Source organism: Pristis pectinata, chromosome 4 (genome assembly GCF_009764475.1).
Source record: "Pristis pectinata isolate sPriPec2 chromosome 4, sPriPec2.1.pri, whole genome shotgun sequence".
Lineage (NCBI taxonomy): Eukaryota > Metazoa > Chordata > Chondrichthyes > Rhinopristiformes > Pristidae > Pristis > Pristis pectinata.
Genome location: NC_067408.1, coordinates 99,997,018 through 100,024,385, shown reverse-complemented (window position 1 = coordinate 100,024,385; position 27,368 = coordinate 99,997,018). Strand labels below are relative to the sequence as shown.

Sequence of the window (27,368 nt, the reverse complement as noted above, 5' to 3'; positions counted from 1 at the left end):
ATGGAGCAGGAAGAGCCAGTGATCCAGCAGGAATTAGCAGGCAGAATCACTCTTTACTCCATGGCAGGATGTCTTCATTGTCATCATGCAAAGGATCACCTGATTAATATGGGTCTCCCATTCATTGAAGTTAATGTAGTGAAGAATCCTGTGATACACCAACAGATTATAGACCTCACTGGGCGCCTTACTGTACCACAAATCTACTTTAACAACATCCACGTCGGAGGAAATGAAGATCTTCAGAAGTTGGTAGGTAAAACTGATTATGTATTGTAGCATGGTAAATTAATATAGCCCAGAACTTTATTCATGTGACAAAATGTTGGAGCACACAGAAGCCCAGTATAAGTGGAGGGAGGAGGAAGTGCATCTCCTCATGAATTACCCATCCATTCACCCCATCACTCTACTCTTGCCCCATCTGTGGAAAACTCTGCTGTTCCCTATGTGGCCTCATTAGTCACCTTAGAGCACACAAAACTGCAGCAGGAATAAGTCATCCTCGATCCTGGGGAACTACCTAAGAAGACCTTCTAAAGGACTTCTTTTAAGACCACAAGATATAGGATTAGGCCATTCGGCCCATCAAGTCTGCTCTACCATTCAGTTATGGCTGATTTTTCTTCTTAACCCAGTTATCCCACCTTCTCTCCGTAACCCTTACCAATCAAGAACCTATACACTAAATGACTTGGTCTCCACAGCCCTTCATGGCAACAAATTCCACAGATTCACCATCCTCTGGCTGAAGAAATTCCTCCTCATCTCAGTTCCAAAGGAATATCCCTTTATTCTGAGGCTTTGCCCTTTAGATCCGAGTCTCTCCAACTAATGGAAACATTTCCTCTCCATGTTCACTTTATCTAGGCCTTTCAGTATTCAGTAGGTTTCTTTTTAAAAAGGCATTCCAAAATGCTCAGAAATCACCCAAAATATTGTTTATCCAATATCCTGCATCACTAAACCCCATGAAATCTGCAAGTTATTGATGAATGCTTTAAATAACAGAGGTGCAAGGCTTGGTCGTACTGTTCAGATCTTTACAAGGCTCACATTTTGTATTAATTGCATATACGTGAACCACTTTGATAAGAGAAACATCAAAAGTACTAGGTGACCGTTTTGCAGAACACCTGTGCTCTGTCCATAACCGCGATCTGTATATCCCCATTGCCAGTCACTTCAACTCCCCCTCCAATCACTGATATGTCAGTCCTTGGCCTCCCCCACTGCCAGGAGAATTCTGAGCGCAAACTGGAGGAACAGCACCTCATTTTCCGTCTTGGAATTTTGCAGCCTAACGGCATGAACATTGAATTCTCCCACCTTAAGTAATCCCCACACCTCCCCCCACCATGCTTCTTCTTTTCTTCCCGTTCCTAGCCTATCTCTCTTTTTTTTACCCTCCCCTTTCTTTCTTTTTATTTCTCTCCTTACCTTTGACCCATCCCCAGGTGGATCTGCTCTCCCCTCCTCCCCCGCACCTGCCTATCACCATCTCTTACCTGCATCTACCTATCACCACTTTGTGCCCACCACGCCTCCCCTCTTTTGTTCACCCATCACTGCTCTGCTTTTCCCTCCTATATATTGAGCTTCCCCTTTTTCTATCTTCAATCCTGAAGAAGGGTCCTGACCTGAAACGTTGACCACCTGCTTTTCTCCACGGATGCTGTCTGGCCTGCTGAGTTCCTCCAGCATTGTCGTGTATTTCATCAAAAGTACACTGCACAATGATCAACATCGCCCCTGCACAGTCTGTGCTGTAGATGTGTACACACCATGCACATTTCCCACGAGGTGCACTATAAGCTTTATATGATTCAGTCCTGGTGTGGTTTAAAATTATACACTGTGATTGAATTTCCAGGCCTTTTCACAACCTCAGGCTTCACCTTATTTCAATTAGTTCTGTAAACTCTCAAAAGCAAAACTATTAACACAGGAAAAGAAAGTCAACACACTTAAAATGATTTAGTATAACAGGATAGAAAAAAAAAAGAAAATTGAAAGGTCACCTCTGGTTAAATGACAGTTCCATATCTATCAAAAGCTATGATCAATCTTTGAGTTTAGATTTATGTTTCACCACTGTGGATTAATAAGCCCTCAGGAAAAAAAATCTTGGATATCATCTGTTATTGGATCTAATGGTCTCTAATTTCTAATATTGAAATAAAATGGAGGCAATTTTCTAGGATTCTGTAAGTTGTAATTCATTGTGTACAGAAAGAATTTAAGTTTTCTTGCAACTCCTATTTCAAACAAATAGAATGAGTATCTATTTTATTGAAGCACCTGGTTCAACACACCACTCAACACACAGTCTATCAATGAGGAAGAGAAAAGTATGCAGATATTGGAAATATTAAATATAAATGGTAAATGCAATAATCTAGTTACCTTCTCCATGTATACTGAGGCCAGGAGGAATTTAACTATTTCAAACAAGGAGTTTCAATCTGCTTGATTCCAAACAGAGTGTAGGTTTGTGGGATGAGGGTGTCTCCACAGGTTTTCTTGCTAGCTTAAAAACTGTGAACAGGTTGGCTTTCACCACTGCCACGGCAAGGCCAAATGCAAACTAGAACACCTCATATTCTGCTTGGGTAGCCTACAGCCCACTGGTATGAACATTGAATTTTCCACCTTCAGGTAACGCTCTCCCCTGTATTCCTTTCTCACTCCCACCAGTCTACCCTTTATTCACCTTCTTCACACCCCCCACCCCTCATTACCAAGACTCATCACACTCTCCCACCTGCTTCGTCTGCCCATTACCCACATACCTATCCACCAGGGTTCACCTTTCCTATCCCCTCCCCCACCTGGTTCCATCTGCCCATCATTCTTCCCTTATCTGGTTCCACCCTATCACCTACCAGCCTCTGTTTCACCTCTCCCTCTTCCTTCTATGTACTGGCTATCTTCCCTCCACACTCACAGTCTTGTTGCAGGGTTTCAACCCAAACCGTCGACCATCCCTTTGCCTCCACAGGTGCTGCTTGAGCCACTGAATTCCTCTGGTAGCAAATTAACATATTTGATGTCCCTCTATCAGGTAGCTACAATGCAAGAATATGGTGAAATAATAAATCACTTCTTTTCTTATCAGTCACAAGAAGAGCTTGACAAGCTGATTGATCTAGTTAAAAATGAACCTGTACCTGCTGATGCACCACCAATCCCAGAATCAGAAATTGTTGAAGAAGGGATACGGAAGGAAGGTAAGTACAATGGAAGCTTACAAGCTCATGAGTGGTGACTATCAAGGTAAAAATGTACCTGGTTATGTATAGCAGCTAACTGTTTCTACCTTGGCCTTACATCTGCTGCAGCTTCCATTGAAAACTCCAAGTAGAATATTGGAAGATGACAGTGGGCTATGGATGCTATAGATGTAACACAGAAAGGGTGAATATCATTGTGGATACCTGCACATTGGATGATACGTATTGCAAAAGAAGAAATGAATGAGCTGTTGTATTGAAAGCTTGAATAAAGAGCAAGGCAAAAGGATGTTACTTATTCAATCTGTCCATGATTGGAGCACACGTATAAATGTGAAGTATGTTACTAGAAGCATGGAAGTGCAATCCTGCTTTAAACAGGTCAACCATGTTTCAAAATGGATGGTTGTTTCTGTGTAGGGTTTATACAATTAGGTTCTTCTGCTTTGCAAAGCTAATGCAATGTAGAATTTTCCTGTGCTACAGCTCTGGAATGAGAAACCAATAACCTATTGTACTTCTTTTATTCATTCAAAGGATGTAAGCATTGCTGGAAAAAGCAAAAGTGGGAATGTTATGTTCTCAGTGTGACGTTCTGTGTAGGTTCCCCTCAGGTGCTTCAATTCTTCCCACAGCTCAAAGAAGTGCAGGTCGATGGGTTAATTGACTACTGTAAATTGCCCCAAGTGTAGGTGGCTGGTGAGAAAGTCAAGGTCAGTGAGCCTTCTCCCTGAACCACTGCAATCCCACTGTATTTTTAAGTAGATCTTTGGGTCTCTGAAGCAATTAAGGAATGACAATATATTTCTAAGTCAGGATGCTTGAAGGGAGAATTGGAGGTGGTGGTGGTGTTCACAGCATCTCCTGCCCTTGGCCATCCTGCTGATAGAGGTTGTGGTTTGGCTAGTGATGAAGATCCGATGAGGTGCTGTGCTGGTAGTGGAGGGAGTGAATGTTTAGTGTGGCAGGTAGAGTGGCAATCAAGTGTACAGCTATAATGGTGTTGAGTTCCTAGAGAGTAGTTAGTGCTGTATCATCCAGGAAAGTGAAGAGTATTCCATCACACTTCTGACTTGCACCTGGTAGATAGTAGAAAGTCTTTGGAGAGTCAGGATACCCAGCAAATGACCTGCTCTTGAAACCAGAGTGTTGATGCAGCTTGTCCAGTTAAGCTTCTAGTCCCAAGTTTGTTGACAATGGGCAACTTTATGATTGTAACCCGAATATCAAGTGAAATAGGATCAAATGTGTGATAGAACTGAAATGTGGAAGCATAGTTTTGGTTTTATAATTCAGCTCCTGCATGTGGTTGGAATGCATAGTTCTGTTTACATCAGTCCCCAGAGGTCCTGCATGTAACTGAAGTTCCTCACAAAATATTATTTCAGGTGCAGATTTTGAGAATGAAGTACTTAATTCTAATGGCTATAAACTATTACTTCATTGTGGTGTCTCAAAATAACTTTGTTTTAACAACAGAAAATGCTGGAGGTACTTACCAGCGGAGAAATGACTGTAGAACTGAGCATAAAGTTATCATTTCTAATTCGTCAGAATATTGGCCTAAAAGTCCAACTCTGCTTCTTTTTGTTTGAAGCGTAGATAATCTGTATAATTTAGTATTTAGAGAACTAGCATGTTATAGGGTCATAGTGTCAGAGAGTACAGAAACATTAGTCCATCGCCTCCATGCTGACCATGAGGCCACCTTCAATGCCAATCCTACATTTCCCTCTCGCAATCCCATCAACTTCTCCTGCTACCCACACACACTATGGGCATTTTACAGTGGCCAGCTAACCTACCACTCAGCATGTGTTTGGACATGTTGGAGGAAACCCAGAGCACCTGTGGAAAAGCCATTCATTCACAGGGTGAGTGCACAAACTCCACATAGACAGCACCCAAGGTCAGGATCGAACGCGGATCTCTGGAGCCATGAAGCAGCAGAGCTGATCACTGCACCGCTGTGCCACCCAACTATTTTGTTTGGTAATTGAGAGGGAAACTTTATTTTTAATTTTGAAACTTTAGTTTTTATTTTGTGTTAAGGAAAAGCTCACCTCCACAAATAATATCCTATCTTGTATCGAGCTATTCATGTCAAACATGATCTTGTACCTAACTATTGTAAAAGGTGCAGTGTGGCATCTTTCAAAGGGACAGCAGGTGTAATAGTATGTGAATAGGCATCCTGGTCATGACCACAGAAGATTAGAATGCTCGCTTATGATAAAACTTTAATGCATCCGCTGTTAAAATTAGCAAGATTTTATTATTTGGTTTGCAGAATCAGTAAGTAAAATAGATGAATATGCAGATCTGATCATGGACTTCAAGGAAAGTGGCATTATTGGCAGCAACTGGATATGTCTCAGACTGTACCAGAACACCTTTACTGGGAAAAAGTTAGTGAATTGGCTGGTTGACAACAAAAAAATTGGTGAGTCTGCTCGCTGAAGTCGCTCCCGCACCTCATGACTTGAAAATCGCTCAGAACTCCCCTCCTTTGATTTGATTGCAGTGGTCTGATATGAGATTGTGATGAGATTAGAACCTCCAGCAAGTTTCTTGTCACATATTCAAAGGATCTCTGTGTCATTACTAATTTGGTTACATTTTCACTTCTTTTATGACCACACTCTGCATGCATTATCTTTCTGCATTGTAATTGTTTTACAGTGGCTCTTAATTAAAAATGACCACAAAGTAAGAACTTCATCTTTGGTTACCAACCATACCAAACGCGTGCCAGGGTATGGGCCACCAGATCTAATTACCTCTATACATTTGATGCCAAAGTCATCGGAACCAATTGTGCAGAGATGACTGCAATTGGCACAATATTCAAGCACTTGCTCAGCAGGATCAACAGTGACTAAAGAAAATGATTCTCCTGAAAACATTTCCATGGGTGTCGAGTGTTCATTGGCGCGGCATGGTTCACCTTCCCATGAAGCAATATGACACAACTTTTCTTTTCTCCATCTGTGATGTCCCACTGGTCTAAAGTTGACTTCTGCTGCCAGAAGTGCCAGATTTGGGGGGCATGAGATGGAAACCAATGAAAAAGGCCCTGAGTGAGCAGGGTTACCTTTACTAGCCAGAGCACTTGGGAATACCAGGAGTTTTCAGGCTCTGTCCAATAGAATGGAAAATATTGTCTTCTCTCTACTCCTCACCCAGCAGTTGGCAAGATGCAAGATTGGCAAGGTCTCAAGACCTGGTGTGAGCTACCAGCTGGAGACAAGAGAGAATGTGGAGGAAAGGGAGGGTGTGATTGTAGAGAATGAGGTAGGGCTGAAGGGGGAGAACTTGGGCTCCAGTGGGAGGTCTGAGGCTGAGTAGGGAAAGAGAGATGGAAGGCTGGGGAGGGAACGAGAGATTACCAGATGGATAGGAAGGGGGAAACCTTGGGCTGGATAGCAAGGGAGCAATCTCTGGGTGGACCAAGAGGACGATACCTCAAGCTGGTTAGAGCGTGAGAGATGTCCGGGTGAATTGGGAGGGAGAAGCCTTGGGATGGGATGGGAAGGGAGGAAGAGATAGCGGGCTGGAGAAGAGGGAGTTATTTTGGGTTGGGAGGTAGATAATCTCCAGTTGAGCAGGCTAGGAAAGATCTTAAGATCTTGGGATGAAGAGGGAAGGGGAGATCTCAGGAATGTTGTGGTAGAGTGAGGATCGTAGGTTGGTGGTTGAAGTGGAGATTGTGAATCAGCATTGATTCAGATTGAAGGAGTTCTCATCCAGGCAGTTTAGCTTGAGGACCAGTTGAAGCATACTGTTCCTCATGGTGAAAAGTGCATAAGAAAACCACATACCCACTGCCAGTCAGTGCCCTGGGCTCCCTTTGGCTAATCTGCTTCCCTACCCTACACCAAACATCTTGAGTCCCTTTTAGAAAAGGTTTAGATTCAATGATTTTTCTCCAATAGATTTTTCTTTAATCTGGATGTGCAGTGAGATAGGGAAAGGGTTGTTGGGAGATGCATTTGGAAGTAGTGGGGCTATTATGGTTGACAAAGGAAAGGCTATCCTTATTATTGATAAAGGATAACATCTGACTTTAGAATTATTTTGATGCCTGTGTGCCTTACAGCAGAGATAGAGGAAAAACTAAATTTCATTTTTAAACAAAAATTCCGAAATAATTTTTGAAATAGTTATGTGTTCTTTTGACGATTAAGCATTTCTACAAGGATTGCTCACACCTTTTTACCCTTTGATCTATATTTTAACATAGACAAATCTACAGCGATTGAATTGGGAAGAGATTTGACAAATAGAAAGTTTTTAAATCCCTTGGGTGTAAAAGAATTTGAAGACAGCAACGCTCTGTACAGATTGGTAGAGCATGACTCTGTTGCCTCATTAAACTATAGAACTGCAGCACAATATAACGCGTCTTCCGGTATGTAACGTTTTATTCCTTTTCTACTCGTGTTCAGTGGAAGATCACCAAACAGAAGATATAACTGAAATGGGTAATATTTAATATATCTTGGTTATTATCAGTAATAAATGTGAACACGTGCCACATCCCATGATAATAATGACAAAATCATTTTCAATTCCAACTAAGAAATCCCACTCTCTATCATTGTATGCATATTTTTCCCTTTCTTGTTTCAACCATGTCCTTGACCAACAGTACAATACCTAGTAAAATGGAAAGCAAGTTAGAAGCAGTGCGCAGGTTCAACTTTGAAGTTGGGTGAATTTTTAATGACTCATTTTTTGGGAACTGGGAATCTTTGGCAACGCCAGCATTTATTGCCCATCCCTAACTGCCCTTGAGAAGATGGTGGTGAGCTGTCTTATTCAGTCACTTGCGGTCCTTCCGGTGAAGGTATTCCCACCGTGCCTTTTAACAATGAGCTGCAGGATTTAGGCCCAGCGATGATGAAGGACTAGAGATATATCTCCAAATCAGGACGCTGCGCAACTCGGAGGGAGACCTACTGTATGTCATCGTAAGGACACCTATTTTTTATTCAGCGCTTTTAATTTATGTGGAGACTTAGTGAGAGGGCAGAAGTAAATAAATAAATCTCCCTGAACTGGGGTACAAAAAATTGGGCATCTCTGTGATGGGTTATTCATTTAAAAGCAAGCATTGCTCATTTTTAAATGCCCGAAAATATCTTCAAATGTTGTTTTTCTAAGCAGTTTTGAGACTTTTTTTTAATCATAGTCATAGAGAAATAGCATAATACAGTACAGAAACAGGCCCTTCAGCCAGAATTTCCAGCTGACCATCGTACCCAGCTGTACGAATCTCTGTTACCAGCACTTGGTCTGTTGCTTCCAGTGCCTTGGCGATTCAAGTGCTTGTCCAGATAAATTTTGTGAGTGTACCTGCTTCCAACACGCCCTCGGAGAGTGCAATCCAGATTCCAAACACCACCGGGGTGAATAAATTCTTCCTCAGATCCCCACTAAACCTCTTACCCATGATCCTAAGTGTATGTCCTCTAGTTTTAGGTATCCCTACAATCTACTCTATCTATGTTCCTCGTAATTCTGTGCCCCTCTATCAGGTTCCCCCTCAGCTTCTGCTTCAGGGAAAATAAAACCAGCCTCTCCAGCCTCTCCTCATAATCAAAATGCTCCATCCCAGGCAAAATCCTGGTGAATCTTTCCTGCAGTGCAATTATGTTTCTAAAGTATGGCAACCAGAACTGTCCACAGTACTCCAGCTGTGTCCTAACCAATATTTTATGAAGTTGTACCATAACCTCGCTTCTCTCATATTCTGTGTCCCAGCTAATGAAGGCAAGCACCACATATTGCCTTCTTCACCACTTTTTCTACCTGTACTGCCATGTTCAGGGATGCTTGGACTTGTACCATTCATTGTGTATGTCTTATAATCTTCCCAAGTGCACCACCTTGCATGTACAGGATTAAATTGCATCTGCCATCGTTTTGCCCATCTTACCAACTGATCAGTATCACCCTGTAGCCTGTGACTATCCTGACTACCAACACCATAAATTTTCATGTCATCTGCAAACTTACTAATCATACCTCTTACATGCATATCCAATCCATTAATCGACATGAAAAAACAGAAAGGGTCCCAACACCAATCCCGGTGTTCCAACACTGGTCACAGGCTTCCAATCACAAAAACAACCCTCCACCCTCCACCATCACCCACGGTCTCCTATTACCAAGCCAACTTTGGAGCTGGTGTTTAGTGTTTTAAACTTATTGAAGTTCTTTGTGCGTGCGTGTGTATGCGCGCGTGCGGTTTTTATTTAGTCTTTAAGTTCGGTAAGCTTCTGATTGTTTCTGATTTCTGAAGGTAGTGGTGACAGAGAGCTGTACCTGGACTGCTCTACCTGTAAGCTGAAGGTTACTGCCCTACTTCTGAACTTCCTGAGTTCAGGCAACTGTGAATTGTACCACCACGGGCTGCAACATGCAGCACAGCACTGCATGCACAGCTTTTTAAGGAGATGGCAACTCATCTCCTCTTCAAGTGAAAAGCATCAGAGAGAACAGGCACGTGGATTTGCCCAGGTTATGGACTGCACTGATGTGTGCTGCAGTGGGGGCTCTGAAGAATGTTACCAGCCCTTCCTTGATGTCAAGTGGACTGAAGCAAAGTGGCTGTAGACTTAATTCTGTGATGGGGGTGGACCTCAGAAGGAGGCTGAGATGGATCAACCACAATGCTAATGGATGAAGATCGTTAGAGTTACTTTAGCCTTGTCTTTGGCACTTACTTGCTGCTGTCGTTGAGGATGGGGATGTTCTGATTGCCTATACACCCCTTTAGCTGTTTGAATGTTCACCTCCATTCACGAGTGGATGTGGCAGGACTGCAGACCTTTGATCCATGACTTATGCATGCTGCTTCCACTGCTTAGGTTGTGTGTAGTCCTGCATTATCAGGGTGGCATCTTATTTTTGGGTTTGTTTGGTGCTGCTCCTGGTAAACTCCTCTGCAGGTGGGGCAGGACTGCAGACCCCTGTGGGTGGGGCAAGGCTGCAGACCCCTGTGAGTGGGGCAAGCGTGCAGACCTTTGTGGGTGGGGCAGGACTGCAGCCCTTTGATCTATGACTTATGGGATCACTTATTGCATGCTGCTTTCACTGCTTCGGTTGTGTGTAGTCCTGCATCATCAGGGTGGCATCTTATTTTGAGGTTTGTTTGGTGCTGCTGGTGAACTGGTGTGGGGCCTCAGTGCAGTGCCATTTTGGTGCATGTTTCATCACATGCCAAGATACGAATGAAATTACTCTCAAAAGGTTGGCAAGGCCAGTGCTTGTAAGTGAGTTGGCATTCATGAAGTAAATGAGACTTGGGTGAATGATTTACTAATGGTGGTGGGTGAGGTGAGTGGTGAGGATACACACTGCTCACAGGCTGTGTGGGGCAATCAGCAAGAGAGTGGGGCCAGCAATGGTTTTCCTTTCGCACTGATGATTTCGATGCTTCAGTCCTTCCTTCCGAGAGAGCTGGAGAGCAGTTGTGTGCATACTTAAGGTAAAATCAAACATGAGAGATCAATCAAAGAGCGGGACTACAAAGGAGTAATAGCAGGTTTAGGCAGGGATTGAGTAGCTGAAATATTTGAGAGAGCAGAAATGAAGGTCACCTGGTTATGACAGAAGGCAGAGAAATCAGAAAGGGCCAAAAGACGAACAAATAGATTCATCATTTCTCTTTGAGAAAATCCTGAAAATATTTTTATAGGCAGTGTCTTAGAACATAGAACAGTACAGCACAGAACAGGCCCTTCGGCCCACAATGTTGAGCTGACATAGCTAATCCCTCCTACCTATAGAATTCCCATATCCCTCCATTTTCCTCTCATTCATGTGCCCATCCAAGCCCCTCTTAAAAGCCCCCAATGTATTTGCCTTCACCATCCTGTCAGGCAATGCACTCCAGGCATCCGCCCCTCTCTGAGTAAAAAACTTACCCCTTCTGTCTCCTCTGACCCTACCCCCTCTCACCTTAAATGCATGCCCTCTGGTATGCCGCTCCATAATGGGAAAAGGATATTGCTTGTCCACCCTATCTATGTCCCTCATAATTTTATACACTTCCAACAGATCACCCCCCATCCTCCGCCGCTCCAGAGAAAAAAGACCAAGTTTGTCCAGCCTGTCCTGATAGCATATCCCCTTTAATCCAGGCAACATCCCAGTAAACCTCCTCTGCACCCTCTCTAAAGCCTCAACGTCCTTCCTAATAGTGAGGTGACCAGATTTTGCACGCAATACTCTAAATGCAGCCTAACCAGAGTTCTATAGCGATGCATCATAATTGATAGGAGTAAATGAACCATTGATCTCGTATCTCATCCTGTTGATCACATGTTACATATGCTATGTTACTGTAGTTCCCTTTTAAGAAAACTTTGTGTATTTCTGCCTTCAAAACATACCTAATAGTTCTAAGCCTGCCAGGTATTTCAGGTGTGGTGATAAAGAAAAACAGACAAGCTTTCTTTTTGTTCAGCAACGCACCCCTGCAAGTGATCTCAAAAAGGGCCACAACACTATATCACTATAAAGGAGGTCACACCTCCTTTATCACCTGCTACATTTACATTCCCTGGTGTAGCACTGGGTCAGGAACTGGTAATCTATCTGTTGCCTTCTCTACCCAGAAGTGAATTAGGCCATTGGCACAGTTAGCTAAAGTACAATTCTTTTACCTTTCAAAATCCAGAAAGTGATAGTCTGTTGCTCAGTTAAGTCAATTTGCTGATGCAAACTTAAGTCAATCATCGCCAAAGTTCCGGCTGGGTTAGCAGTCTCACTCAAATAGCCACAAGGATGACTCCTACAAAAATTGAAAAGCCATGGGCAGATTTGCCTTCTCAAACCACATTTCTGTGATTTGAGCCTCCAAGCAAATCATTGCCTCAGGGTAGGGATGATAGCAGATCAGTTGGGCTGTCTCCCTCCTTTCTAATTTATGTTAGAGTCACAGATTTCAGCCCAACATATCCATGCCGACAAGTTGCCTACCTGAGTTAGAGCAATTTGTCTGCGTTTCGCCCATATCCCTCTAAATCTTTCCTATTTATGTACATGTATAAATGTCTTTTAAACCTCTACCCGCCTCTGCCACTTCCTCTGGCAGCTAGTTCCACGTGCCCACTACCCTCAGTGTGAAAAGCTCACCGCTCAGGTCCCTTTTCACCCCGCCATCACCCCTTCACCACCCAGGTTGCCACATCCTCTCTGGGTCACCTGACGCCTCTGCCCTCCCTGCCTCACTGCGCATCCTTGGTCACCTGACGCCTTGCGCTGTCCAGTTCGCCCGTGTCTCGCCCTAGATCATCCTCTCTGCCTTCTCCCTTTCAGGTCGGCGTTAGCCCCGCCGTCTTCTCACTATTGGGCCGCCTGAGCTCCACCCTGCCATGTCCCTTTCAGGTCCGCTTTAGCTCCATTCCCGCCTTCTCCCTACCAGGGTGGCTTGAGCTCAACCTTGTTGTGTTCCTTTCAGGTCCGCTTCAGTTCCACCTCGCAGTTTGAGCGCGCACTTCGCTTTCTCCCTATCTGGTCCGCTTGCGCTCCCACCCCGCCTTCTCCCTATCTGGTCCGCTTGCGCTCCCACCCCGCCTTCTCCCTACCTGGTCCGCTTGCGCTCCCACCCCGCCTTCTCCCTACCTGGTCCGCTTGCGCTCCCACCCCGCCTTCTCCCTGTCCGGGGGACTTGGAGCTCGAATCTGCCGTGTCCCTTTCAAGGCGGCTTGAGCGCGCACCCCGCCTTCTCCCTGTCTGGCCCCGCTTGACCACAACCTCGGTCACTTTCAGGTCCGCCTGAGCTCACTCCCTTCTCCCTTTCAGGTCGGCATTGGCTCCACCCTGCCTTCTCCCTTTCCCGTCCGCCTTAGCACCACTTTGCCATGTGTCTTTCAGGTCCGTTTTAGCTCCACCCCACCTTCTCCCTATCTGGCCCGTGCGCTCCCACCCCGTCTTCTCCCTTTCCGGTCCGCTTTAGTTCCACCCCGCCTTCTCCCTACCAGACAGACGAGTGTGCACCCCGCCTTCTCCCTTTTCTTCCTATCGAGCTCAACCTCGGTCACTTTCAGGACCGCCTGAGCACTCACCCTGCCTTCTGTTCAGGGCGTCTTTAGTTCCCACCCCCGCATTCTCCCTTTCAGGGCGGTTTCAGCTCGACCTTGCTGTGTTCCTTTCAGGTCCGCTTTAGTTCCACCCCGCGGCTTGAGCTCCCCCCTCCCCGCCAGCCTTGAGCTCCCCCCTCCCCGCCAGCCTTGAGCTCCCCCCCACCCCGCCTTGAGCTCCACCCCCACCCCGCCTTGAGCTCCACCCCCCCTCCGCCTTGAGCTCCACACCCCCCCTCCGCCTTGAGCTCCACCCCCCCCGCCTTGAGCTCCACACCCCCCCCTCCGCCTTGAGCTCCACACCCCCCCCTCCGCCTTGAGCTCCACACCCCCCCCCCTCCGCCTTGAGCTCCACACCCCCCCCCCTCCGCCTTGAGCTCCACACCCCCCCCTCCGCCTTGAGCTCCACCCCCCCGCCTTGAGCTCCACACCCCCCCCCTCCGCCTTGAGCTCCACACCCCCCCCCTCCGCCTTGAGCTCCACACCCCCCCCCTCCGCCTTGAGCTCCACACCCCCCCCCTCCGCCTTGAGCTCCACACCCCCCCCTCCGCCTTGAGCTCCACCCCCCCCCGCCTTGAGCTCCACCCCCCCCCCCGCCTTGAGCTCCACCCCCCCCCCCGCCTTGAGCTCCACCCCACCCCGCCTTGAGCTCCACACCCCCCCGCCTTGAGCTCCACACCCCCCCGCCTTGAGCTCCACACCCCCCCCGCCTTGAGCTCCACACCCCCCCCGCCTTGAGCTCCGCCTTGAGCTCCACCCCCCCCGCCTTGAGCTCCACACCCCCCCCTCCGCCTTGAGCTCCACACCTCCCCCCTCCGCCTTGAGCTCCACACCCCCCCCCCTCCGCCTTGAGCTCCACACCCCCCCCTCCGCCTTGAGCTCCACACCCCCCCCGCCTTGAGCTCCACACCCCCCCCGCCTTGAGCTCCGCCTTGAGCTCCACCCCCCCCGCCTTGAGCTCCACACCCCCCCCCTCCGCCTTGAGCTCCACACCCCCCCCCCTCCGCCTTGAGCTCCACACCCCCCCCCCTCCGCCTTGAGCTCCACACCCCCCCCCTCCGCCTTGAGCTCCACACCCCCCCCTCCGCCTTGAGCTCCACACCCCCCACCCTGCCTTGAGCTCCACACCCCCCCGCCTTGAGCTCCACACCCCCCCGCCTTGAGCTCCACCACCCCCCCCGCCTTGAGCTCCACCCCCCCCCCCGCCTTGAGCTCCACCCCCCCCCCGCCTTGAGCTCCACACCCCCCCCCCCCGCCTTGAGCTCCACCCCCCCCCCGCCTTGAGCTCCACCCTGCCGGATCCGCACCCAGTCTGCCAGATCCTTTCTGGATTATCCTGCTGTCTCTGCGCTTCTCCTCGGCGCCCGCTGCCCCTCCCTGTGCCCGACATTTCGCTCTGCTCCGCCTTCTCAGTTTGTTAATGCTTCACCGCACCTGGTGAGCTAGCTCGTCACTCTTCACATTGCCCGGTCCATTTCCACACAGCCGACATTCCCTGCTTCACTCTGAGGCCCTTTGCTGTCCGCATTTTGGTTCGCAGCCGCTTTGCTCTTCAAGTTTGCTTGTGATTCATCCTACATTGTTATACTTCACTCAGTAGACACTTCCTTCCATCCCGAGGAGCCAATTCTTATATCCTAAAAGTCGCAAATTTACAATTCTCACATTTGTGCTTAAATCAAACCCTGACCTCAACGAACTCCCCATTAAACAAATTTAACCATCTTTTCACCTTTTCCCAGAAATTTGGTGGAGTATCACATTTTCCAGTGAAACGTGTTAACAATACATTCTGTGTGCAATTACACTGATCCAGAAATTTGATGGGCACTACCATGCTTGTGAATGAGATGTTTTCCACAGTAGATGTGAATGTGACAGAATTCTCAGCACATTGTTTTATTTTAAATGACATTGGGGTGGGGGGGGGGGGAGGAATTAGGGCAAGTTGTTCTGTTGCATCCTGCCGTTGGTCAGTCAGAACCCCACCAAGCGTTTAGAGTGCTCATTGCTCTGCAGAGGTCCCAGCTGGAAGTAAGAACCAGACCTAGCTGGGTGCCTAAGTTGTTTATCTACTGGCATTCCTTTGGGGCTCCCACCACCCCTACGGTTGTTCTCCACCACCAGTAAGCTCAGAAACTTTGTCTGACCTCTCTCCATCCCCAAAGGCACCAGGCTCCCAAATCACCCACCCCTCCTTGGGCATTCTAGGTCTCAGTACCACTGACCCCCAGTCCCCTTTCTGATCAATTACCCTCTCAAGATCTCCAGGGCTCTCTCTCCCTTCATTCCTTGGACTAGAACACTTTCATCTGCACACTTGGCATACTGTGAAGCTGATTTTGTGGTGTCCAAAGGATGGGTCCTCAGGCATTACTGAATTTCCATGTGACAGATCCAGGAAGAAGATGGCCATTGCTGTGCTCACTGCAACCAATTAATGTGCCATTGAAAGTGCCTGTTGATTTCTAGGCATTTATCCTTTTCTCTCTGGTTTCTCAAGCTCTTGGTGCACTCAATTCTTATATCCTAAAAGTCACAAATTTACAATTCCCACATTTGTGCTTAAATCAAACACTGACCTCGATGAACTCCCCATTAAACAAATTTAACCTTTTCCTAGAAATTTGGTGGAGTATCATATTTTCCAGCGAAATGTGTTAACAATGGATTCTGTGTGCAATTACACTGATCCAGAAATTTGATGTGCACTACCATGCTTGTGAATGAGATATTTTCCACAGTACTTACTGAAAGGAGACCAGGAACAGGTTGTTTTGTTCAAACTGACTCACACTATGTTGAAGTACCAGTTCCTGGATTTATTGAATAATTGATCAAATTATTGTGCTTTAGGAAGAGAAAGATTAAAAATAATGAATATTTAAAGACCGAACAGAAAGTCTACTCCATCAATGTTTTAATACAGCCTACCAGGAAGTAGTAGAATAACTTCCTAGGAATGTCATTTCTTCAGAAGGAGGGAGAATGATGAAGTAACGCTCTGCATCTCCAGGTGCACTCCCACAGCAAGAACCATTGAACCTCCAAAACAGCTTTAACATAGGCAAGTGTTTCACTGGAGCAATCATCACTCTAAATACGGCCCCAAGTCATAAGAAGTGATATGGAGGCAGGTGACAACAATTTATCAAAGAGCTGGGTTTCCAGGAGTGCTTGAAAGAAGGAAAAAACTAGTGAGGCAGGGAAGTTCAGAGAGTGAAACTCAGAACATGGAGACTTTGCAAATTCAGGCATGGAGCGATATGGTAGGGTAAAAACATTTGGAATTACCAAGAGATCATCTGCAGAAGTGCAGAAATATCAGTAGGTCTATGAATGGAGCTGCAGGGAATGAAAGATACAGGGAATGGGGACTATGTAGCAATCTGTAAATAAAGATAGAAATTTTAAAAGCAGACATTTCTGAAGCAGGAATTCAGCTTCTCATGTTTGTTTTTAATAGTAACATGCTGAAATAATCTGTCACATTTAAGCTTCTAGACATTCCGAAATCATGCAAGATTTAATTGTGAAGTTGTTCTCAGAACACATTACATCAGATGGCAAGGTTAGTCGATGCTTCTTTATTAGAAAAACACCTATTATTTGCTGAACTATTATTCATATTATTCATATCTAAAACTTCAACCTCTGTTAATCAAAGAGTTAAATGGCTGCTTAAATTTTACTGCTTCAGTATACTTTTAATTATCTCATGGATAACTTCAGCCCATTTGGTTTGATTACAGAGGCAACTGCTAAACAAAGGTTTCTTGGTTGCCGATGTGGTCAGATTTATAATTAACAATTTCATCTTTCTTTCTTGTAGTTAGTAGATTATAAATCCATGGCTGCAAATCCAGTTTTTGAGGAGTATTGTCAACATACAACACAGCTGCAGCATCTAGATGTTAGTGATCTCAGTAGAAAAGAGAAACTGGCATTCTTCATCAACCTATACAATGCATTAGTCATTCATGGAAATATTAAGAAAAGGCCACCAAAAAACGCATGGCAAAGACATAAAGTAAGATGGCAAACTTGCAATTTTTCCTTCTTACGACACCTTGAACATAGATGCCTCTTCTAACATAGAGAGGTCGTTGTATAAAATGGGGTCAAGTGGGAGCAGGGCCAGGAGGTGATGTGAAGACAGAAAAAGCCGGGGCCACTCAGAAGGTCAGGCAGCACCTGTGGAAAGAGAAACTTATTTAGTGTTTCAGGGTGAAGACCCTTCTTCAAGACTGGAAAAGAGAGAAAACAAATTGGTTTTAAGTTCCAAGTTAAAAGCCAAGCGATGCTTTCTTTATCTAGATTTTCAAGTTAGTATTTATAGAGTCATACAGCATGGAACTAGGCCCGTCAGCCCAACTGGTCCATGCCAACCAAGATTCCCATTTAAACTAGTCCCATTTGCCCACATTTGACACATATCTCTCTAAACCTTTCCTATCCATGTACCTGTCCAAGTGTCTTTTAGATGTTGTTAATGTACTTGCCTCAACCACTTCCTCTAGCTGCTCATTCCAAATATGGACCACCCTCTGGGTGAAAATGTTGCCCCTCAGGTTCCTATTAAATCTCTCCCCTCTCACCTTAAACCTATGCCCTCTAGTTCTTGATTCCACAACCCTGGGAAAAAGACTGTGCATTCACCCTATCTATGCCCCTCATGATTTTATACACCTCTATAAGATCACCCCTCGTTCTCCTATGCTCCAGTGAATAAAGCCCTAAGATCCTCAACCTCTTTGTATAACGCAGTCCCTCAAGTCCTGGCTTCATCCTCATAAATCTTTTCCATACCTTTTTCATCTTAATGGTATCTTCCCCATAGCAGGGTGACCAAAACCGAACACAATATTCCAAATGCAGCCTCAGCAATGTATTGTACAACTGCAACATAACTTCCCAACTTTTATACTCAGTGCCGTGACTGATGAAGGCCAGTATGCCAAAAGCTGTCTTCACCACCCTGTCTATCTGTGACGCCACTTTCAGCGAACCATGTACTTTTACTCCTAGGACCCTCTGTTCTACAATGCTCCCCAGGACCCAACCATTCAGTGTGAAAGTCCTACCCTCATTTGTCTTCCCAAAATGCAACACTTCGCACTTCTCTGAATCAAACTCCATTTGCCATTCCTCAGCCCACTTACCCAGCTGATCAAGATCCCTCTGTAATTCCTGACAACCACCTTCATTGCTATTTACATAGTTTATTAAAGAAATAAAATAGCAGCCAGAAGGTGGTCTATTAAGTCTGTGTCAACTATTTTAAAGCTTGCTACATAAAGACTCTGTCATTTGCTTTTCTCCCCATATGCCTGCAATTTTTTTGTTCTTCATAATTACCCAGTTTTTTTTTTAAGGTGATGACTGAAACTTTATTTAGCAGCTTGTTATAGTTGGTGCATTTGAAATCCTAACTGTTAATTGCATAAAGGACACCTCCAGTTCTTTTTGCTAATTGCACTAACTCTGTACCCTCTGGTTATTCAAATAACAGCCATTAGAAGCAATTTCTCTTCATTTGCTCCATTCTGTCTTGCTGTGATTTTGAACACCTCTTTCAAATGTCTTCTCACCCTCTCTGTTCCAAGAAGAGCATCCCACTATCCCTCGCCTTATTTGCCATCTTCTGGTTAAAGTTGTTGAACAGATCAAATGCCATATTAAAGGAAATGTAATCATTTAGTTTGAGTAGTTGTCCAAATTAGATCATTATTTAATTGTTTTATGGTTAAGATAACGTCCTGTAAAGTATATTTTGTACCATTTCAGTTTTTTAATTCGATAAGTTACGAGATTGGTGGAAAAGTCTTTTCGCTGAACGATATTCAAAATGGTGTACTTCGTGGTAATCGAAAAGGTCCGGCTCAAATTATGAAACCATTCTCAAACAGAGATCCACGTCTTAAGGTTGCTTTACTGCTTGAGTATACTGCTGAATTTATATAAATAAGTTAATTCCATGGGTAAAACTCTTAACATAATTATAATGGGTATTCCAGCACTTATGCATTTTGGTGAATTGTCTTTTCTTTGATTGCAAACTCCTAGTCTTTGCTTTCTTTTCTCCAAGCTTCAATCTTATAAGATGGCTTGGATACCCCTGGGAAGATATGTTTTTACTTCGCCTGGACTGCAACTGTACCATCAAATCATTACAGCAAAGTTCATATTAAAACTCAAAAGAAAATCTAGCAATGCAGCAATGCTTGGCCAATATATGAACTGAGTTTCTAAACAAAGGACCTGGTGAAGAAGGAGCTGTTTCAACTGTTGGGCTGATCAAACTTTCAAATCACCAACAACCGAATATTTTAAACAATAAAGGATCATAACAACTTATTTGAAAAGTTGGGCTGTAAGAGTGCCATGCTTATTCTGCTCTTTAAGGCATAGAATCTGCAATCATTGAATGTTTTTAACCTTCTTCCATTTTGCTCATGATTACAAATTTATTGGACTATGCAAAAATGGACTCCAATCTACCATTGAACATTAAATTAATATCACATCAATAATACAATCTGTGATGTAAGCTGATCTCACTGTTTTAAACATACAAAGTTTCACAACTTAGGTAAACCAAATCTCAACAACATTATTGTTTAGAATCCAAATCGATCTACAGGGGTATTTTGGGGCATATGTATGAGAATGCAAATATTAGAACTTCCATTTCAATTCCATTTCCATTGAAATCCCATTATTGTGTATTTCTCTCACAACTAATGTGGTTCAAACATTTTATATGTGACATAAAATAGGAATTGCTGGATATACTCAATCAAGTTAGGCAATACCTGGAGAGGGAGAAATAAAGTTACCATTTCAAATCGGTGACCTTCTATCAAAACTGCATAAAGTTAGAGATGTAACAGGATTTAAACAAATCCAGAAGTGTGAAAAGTGTGGGGAGAGGAGAAGATTTTGAAAGGTCTGTGCAGGGGTGAAAGATGGAACGTTTAAGTGACAAAGGGATTAATGGTCCGAGGCAAAAGTGGGTGGTAACGGGACAAGTAAAGAAACAGATGGAGCTACAGATGGTAACAAAAGACTCATCATGAACAGCTGATGTCTGGGAAAAGCTTATGGTCTGAAATTGCTGAACTCAATCTTTGAGCCTGGGATGCTGTAAAGGGTTTAATTGAAAGACAAGGTGCTGTGTCTCAGGTTCCCATTGAATTTCATTAGAAGAGACAACAAGGCCAAGGACTCAGAGGTCAAGGGCCCTAAACATACCTTTCAAGTGAGATGATGATTTATTTCAGTGTTACATACTGTGCTTGCTGTTCGTGATGGAGTCTCCTCTTCACTGAGGTTATCAAAAGCAGATTGAACAATTGCTTTGAGCAACAAATCCCATTCAGTCCTAAAGCATGACCTTGAGGTTCTAATCGCTCGTCATTTTACTTATCCGTTCAGCTCCCGATCAGCTCTCTTGACATTCTATGGGATTTTTAATTTGCTATTTGAAATGTAACTCCAGCTTTAATTTTACAGGCCGCACTGGAGGAAGTGGAACCACTTATTCATTTTGCATTGAACTATGGAGTCATAAGCTGCCCTCCAATCAAGGCGTACACTGCCCAGGTTTGTTCAACCACCATTTTAAAACATGTTCAAAGGCTTTCACTTTCTGTTGTCATCTCCTCATTTAGGATGCAGTTCACCAATGATTTATTTTATGCTTATTCCATGGTTCTCTGTCTTCTCCTATCAGATTCCATCTTCTTCAGCCCTTTGTCACCTCCCAGCTTCTTACATCAGTCCTACTCCCCCCCACCCTCCCTCACTTGCCTATCACCCCCCTCACCTGGATGCACCTATCACCCACCAGCTCTTGCTCCCCCCTCCCCCACCACCTTTATATACCGGCTGTCTCCCCTTTTTCTTTGCAGTCCTGATGAAGGGTCTCGACCTGAAACATCGACTGTCCATTTCCCTCCATAGAGCCTGCCTGACCCGTTGATTTCCTCCAGCTCCTTTGTGTGTTGCTTCATTTATTTTATGTTGGAAATCTTAAATCTCATAAATAACTGCCTGTAGTTCCCAACAACCCATTCTCTTTTTCTAAAGTCTGATAATATCAGAATATTACTTTAACATTTTAAATCTCATTCTGATTGAAAGTTTAAGACTATACTTGCTGGCCATAATGGACAAAGCAGGGCAAACTCATGGCCCAACAGGAGATATTTGCTCGAGACACAAGAGACTGCTGATGCTGGAATCTGGAGCAACACACAAAATGTTGGAGGAACTTTGTGTGTCGCTCTAGATTCCAGCATCCTCAGTCGCTTGTGTTTCCATTTTGTTACTCCACTGCGAAGTCTCTTCAAGGTATGCCCACTTTGAAGAAGTTCTCTTCTTCTCTTTGGTGGGAGATCTGTGAGACCCTCCCTCACTGCTCCCCCTCTGTGATTTCTGCTGCTCTCCCGCTCTTCAACCAAACTCTCACCCAGACGAGCCACTATTACCACGTGTCCTTTCTTGGTACTTGTCTTTGCCACCATCTTGTCCCACCTTGCTTCCAGCTCCATTTCCAGGCCTCCCAGTTTGGCCGCAGACAAGATCTAAAGTACTTCTGGTGCTGTTTCCACTCTCCCCTCCCCCATCCTCACCTGGATCCACCTATTGCTTGCCAGCACTTGCTCCATCCCTTCCCTCCACCTCTCTACACTGGCTATCTCCCCTGTATCTTTCAGTCCAGGTGAAGGGTCTCAACCTGAAACATTGACTGTCCATTTCCCTCCATAGATGCTGCCTGACCCTCCGAGTTCCTCCAGCATTTTGTGTGTTGCAGGAGACATTTGCTCCTCTAGCTAACTTGAACTGGTTAGCTGACTAATTCAAAAAGCAGAATTGTAAACTGAGTCACATTACAATGTTAGAAAAAGTTTGGAGGTTGTTCACAGACTGTTCAGGCTCTTTCTAAAGTGTATCTGCCAAGAAATGTACAATTTGCCCAAATTTTGATACTAATTTCACGTTCATCAAGTTAGCTGATTTCAGTTTGGGCGTACTACAGATAACACTTGGGTCCCCAAGTTATTGATAGGCAAGGGCAACCAGGGCTACTGTATGGCACCTGAGAGGATTGCATATCCCTAAGTATTGACTGAAGGTGAAATCAAGCTCAGTTGTTTTCTCCGCCACAGTTAAATGGGCTTCCTACAATCAGTGGGCTTCTCACAGTCTGTGGGTGCACATGAAATACTGGCCAAAATAGGTAAACTCCTGAAGGGTTTCTGGAGCCTGCATTATTTGTATGCATCTATTGGACAGTTGCTATTTTAATCTACTAAGTGACTGTCAGATGCAAGTCAAGGCTGCTAATATAAATTTAGTTGGGTAGTGGAAAGCAGATGATATAGAATGTGGCAAACCAAAACTCTGTTTTAATCACCAATTGCAGGATGTTGACAAGCAGCTGAAGATTTCAGCTGAAGCTTTTCTTGATTGTGATGATGGCTGCCAAGTCGATGTGTCGAGGAAGGAAGTTGGTCTCAGTCAGATTTTCAAACGATATAAGATTGATTTTGGTGGAACAGATGAAAAGGTAAAGAAGTCTTCATGTTACTTTCCAATCCATGCTCTTGAATCAAGTGAAAAAACTGATAATAAAGTATAAGAATATTTAAAACATCACAGTTTAAGACAATTTTCATCTGCATCAATTTATAGATTAAAATGTTCAAAGTTAAGGCTAATCCAATTAATAAAAATTAATCACATTTCATAATTTTATCTATGGACTACTTAACCACACATGAATGTGACTATTGGTAGCAGTTAGCTTAAAAATAATACAATTGGAAAACGTTTGGTAAAAATTAGAATAAAATGTCCTAATAAACTTTCCACTTGCTGGATAAGTGCAACTACCGCAATTTCTGACACCATCTCATACAAAGCACCCATTTAATTGGCACCCCCTCCACCACCCTAAACATTTATTGCCTGCAGCACCAGCCCACCATCAAGAATGACAGAGCAGCAAATGCATGGGAACAACATCATCTGCATTTTACTCCAAGTCACCACATTATACTGACTTCAAAATAAAATACCGAGCCGTTATTGCCACCAATTTTTTTCCAAAGTTAATTAGCTTGGCAAATGAATGATGGCCTAGACAAGGATGGCCACATCCTGAAAAATAAATCTAAAAAGAACTTGCATATACATTTATCAGGATTTAATCTTAAATGAATAAAGAGGTTTTCAAAACATTTTCTTATAATTGTTCAATTCCTTGGGTTGGGTCTGTTGTCAAAAATAACATGGAAGCGCAAATTGTTGTTAAATTATTCAGCGTGATTAGTGCTTCAATAGTTTCATTTTAAGGTCCCATGGATTAATTGTTAATGACACCATTTCAAGCTTTGCAGAACTTGATAGTGACAAGGTTGTCCTGGGCTACAGAATGATATTCATTGGCTGTAAGCTGGGCAAGACAATGGCAGATGGAATTTAATACTGTTACATGCGAGGTGATGCATTTTGGCAGGTCTAACAAGGGTAAGACATATACCATGAATGATAGGGCCCTAGGGAGTATTGGTGTACAATAAAGGGACCTTGGTGTACAAGTCCAAAGATCCCTGGATGTGGCAGCACAGATAGATAAGGTGGTGAAGAAGGTATACGGGATGCTTGCCTTCAGGTCACCCCACTATTACCTGCCAGTCTCTGTCTCACCTCTCCTTCTGCCTCACCTCTCCTTCTCACTTCTTTATACTGGCCATCCTTTTGCCTCGACCAAAACCGTCGACTATCCCTTTGCTTCCACAGATGCTGCCTGACTTGCTGAGTTCAGAATCAGGTTTATTATCACTGACATATGTCGTGAAATTTGTTGTTTCGTGGCAGCAGTACAGTGCAAGACATAAAGACATAAAAATTACTGTAAGCTACAAAAATAAATAAATGAACAAAGTAGTGTTCATACACCATTCAGAAATCTGATGGCGGGAGGGGAAGAAGCTGTTCCTGAAATGTTGAGTGTGGGTCTTCAGGCTTCTGTACCTCCTCCCCGATGGTAGTAACATAAAGAGGGCATGTCCCACGTAGTGAGGGTCCTTAATGAAGGATGCTGCCTTCTTGAGGCACCGCCTCTTGAAGATGTCCTCTGCAGCCTCTTTCGATCCTGCACATTGGATCCTCCATACCAGGTGGTGATTCAACCAGTCAGAATGCTCGCCACCATACATCTGTAGAAATTTGTAAGAGTCCTTAGCGACATACCAAATCTCCTCAAACTCCTAATGAAGTAGAGCCGCTGGCATGCCTTCTTTGTGATTGCATCAATATGTTGGGCCCAAGGTAGATCCTCTGAGATGTTGATGCCCAGGAACTTGAAGCTGCTCACCTCTTCCACCACTGATCCCTCAATGAAGACTGATGTGTGTTCTCCCGACTTTCCCTTCCAATCAATTCCTTGGTCTTGCTGACGTTGAGGTTGTTGTTGCGACACCACTCAACCAGCCCATCTATCTCACTCCTGTATGCCTCCTGATCGCCACCTGAGATTCTGCCAACAATCTGTCTGTCAACAATCAATCAATCAATTCTGTAACCAATGGAGTTAATCCAGCAGTTTTTTTTTGCTGTAGAATACAGCATCAACTGTCTCTTATGTCTCCAACACCCAGGCCAATCTTCTCTACACTCCTTCCACTATAACTAAATTGTTCCTTGTGGTAACCAGAACTCCACACAGTACTTTGCCCATCTTGCCAATGCATCCATATAATCCCATAGACAAAGATTTCCTTCCTCACTGTCAACACCATGACCAATTTTGGTGCCATCTGTGAATTTACTAATCCTATCTCCCACATTTATATCCAGATCGTTCATGTATATTGCAAACAGCAATGGTCCCAGCACCAATCCCTGCAGTATATCATTGGTTACAGGCTTCCAGTTGCAAAAACAACCTTCAAGCATCAGCCTCCGCCACCTAACAGCAAGCCAATTTCAGATCCAAACTGCTAAATTTCCCTGGATCCTATGGATTCCTACCTTGTGGACCAATCTCCCATGTGGGACCTAGTCAAAGGCCTTCAGGTAAGTCCTTGTGGACCACATCAGCTGCAGTACCCTTATCAACACAGTTAGTTATCGCTTTGAAACATTCTATCAAATTAATCAGATTTGTTCTCCCCTCAACAAAGTCATGCTGACCATCCCGATAACTCCCTTCTTCTCCAAGTGCAGATTAATCCTGTACCTCAGAACATTTTCAATAATTTCGCTGCCACCGATGCAGCATCTTCTGAGCTCCAGAATGTTAACTTCTGGAAGGTGTAAACAGCACTCCACCAGTGGTTCTCTACCACGGGCAGGAGAAGTACGTATTGGCCCAACTTTATTTCTGTCACAAATTCTGTGCCCTAGTCGCCAGGTTATTTCTCGCTTAGACAACTGTTTGAGGCTGAATAGATCATCAGTTGTCCTTGTCTTATTTAGCTCCAAGATGAGCTTCCAAATGTAAATCAACTCCATCATCAAAATTGCCTACTTCCACTCCTGCAACATTGCACAGCCCATCTGTTGTGACAGCAACCCTCCTCCGCATCTCTTGTGATGCTAGACTTCGCTATTTAACACTCTTATAGTCAGCCTCACCTTTTTCACCCAACATATGCTCATTCCAAAGCACAGTTATACTTAACTCAAACTTTTTCTTAATCACCTTTGATGTCATTGGTAAGGCTGGGGATGGAGGGGGGTCTGGCATTTCTCTAATTGGTTCCCCTTTCTCTAATCTTCTCACCATACACAATCTAAATTCTGTGTATCCATTGGTCTCTTGTCCATTCCCAATTTCTTACTGCTCAAAATGCCCAAAGGATAGAGCTCCATATTCCCCCTAAACGTTACGTTCTCCCTGCAACCCTTTTATAGATGTTCTTTAAAATCAACCTCTTTACTCTGCCCTAAATGTTGCCTTGTATGGCATGGTGTTACTGGTGAAGGACTGCTGCATTGAAAATAGTCAATTCCATGATTCCGTTTAAAAAAGCAGTATAAATTCTCATTGATTTTCACAATCACTGTATTACTGAGAACATAATTGGTTGTAATCCTTATTTGCAAGATCTTGTGTGCAAATTAGCAGTTTGCATGTTTGAATTTAAACTTCAAAGGAAATTGATTGGATGTCAAGTTCCTGGTTGTCCTGAAGTGATAAGGTACTATTACAAATGTAAATTCTCACTGATTAAAAAGTGATTATTTCTCAAAGATTAAACCTTTCTTCACCTTTATTCATGTTTACTATCATACTTGAAAATATTCCTTAAGTCAAGACAATATATTATTTAGTTGAATGTATTTGCAATTTGTTCATTTGTACAGTTGCTGAAATGGGTGTTGGAACACCTGCAAGAGTCGCCAAAGAAGGAAGCCCTGGAAGAAATCCTGGACCATGGAAAAGTCAAAATTATTTACCTTCCATTTGATTGGTCAGCGAATTCTAAAGACTGATGATAGGTGGCATTGGAAACCACTGGCTCCGTTGTACTCACATCTACTCTTCTTACCAGTACCATCTGATATTTTTGTTGTTGTACGGTGTTATCGAGTTACCAATCATTGTATTCGAGTGTTTGGTATAACTATCTGCAAACACCTTGGTCTTCATGACAGTTTGTTACAATACCTTGCTTTGTCTTAAGTAATGGTATTACATATTGCAGAATTCATATTTTCAAAAACAATCCAACTGGATTTTTTTGTAATGTCAGAATAACTGGAAGGAATAATTACTTTAAAATTTTCCCCCTTCTCTGGCTAAGGTAGTGTGGGATATGAAATTACACATCAATTCATGCAGATGTTTTTCAGACTGATATTACCATTCCTCTCATTATTCTTTGTGATGAGATTGATGATGAATTGTTTGCTAATATAACTGTAACATGCACTTTAGTGATTGCTTGTCAGCTACCAAAGGTTGTATGGATCTAACTATTGTCTTTCTACAGGCTGGCATCCTGAACTTCAATAAAGTAAG

The 27,368-nt window shown here is 44.0% G+C and overlaps 1 protein-coding gene across 1 annotated transcript; it reads left to right on the top strand.

Moving 5' to 3' along the window:
• On the top strand, positions 1–26,839 carry LOC127569679 (uncharacterized). Its single transcript, XM_052014480.1, has 9 exons — positions 1–252; positions 3,119–3,230; positions 5,524–5,676; positions 16,828–16,901; positions 17,163–17,360; positions 19,118–19,255; positions 20,846–20,935; positions 22,761–22,904; positions 26,711–26,839. The coding sequence occupies exons 1-9, from the start codon at positions 1–3 to the stop codon at positions 26,837–26,839; spliced, it is 1,290 nt and encodes a 429-aa protein (XP_051870440.1).
• Positions 26,840–27,368: the final 529 nt, after the last annotated feature.

Bases quoted from the DNA above. Each gene is read 5' to 3' on its own strand.
- LOC127569679 (XM_052014480.1), top strand. From the start codon at position 1: ATGGAGCAGGAAGAGCCAGTGATCCAGCAGGAATTAGCAGGCAGAATC. The intron at 253-3,118 runs GTAGGTAAAACT...TTTTCTTATCAG, and splicing joins ATGAAGATCTTCAGAAGTTG to TCACAAGAAGAGCTTGACAA. The intron at 17,361-19,117 runs GTAAGATGGCAA...GTACCATTTCAG, and splicing joins ACGCATGGCAAAGACATAAA to TTTTTTAATTCGATAAGTTA.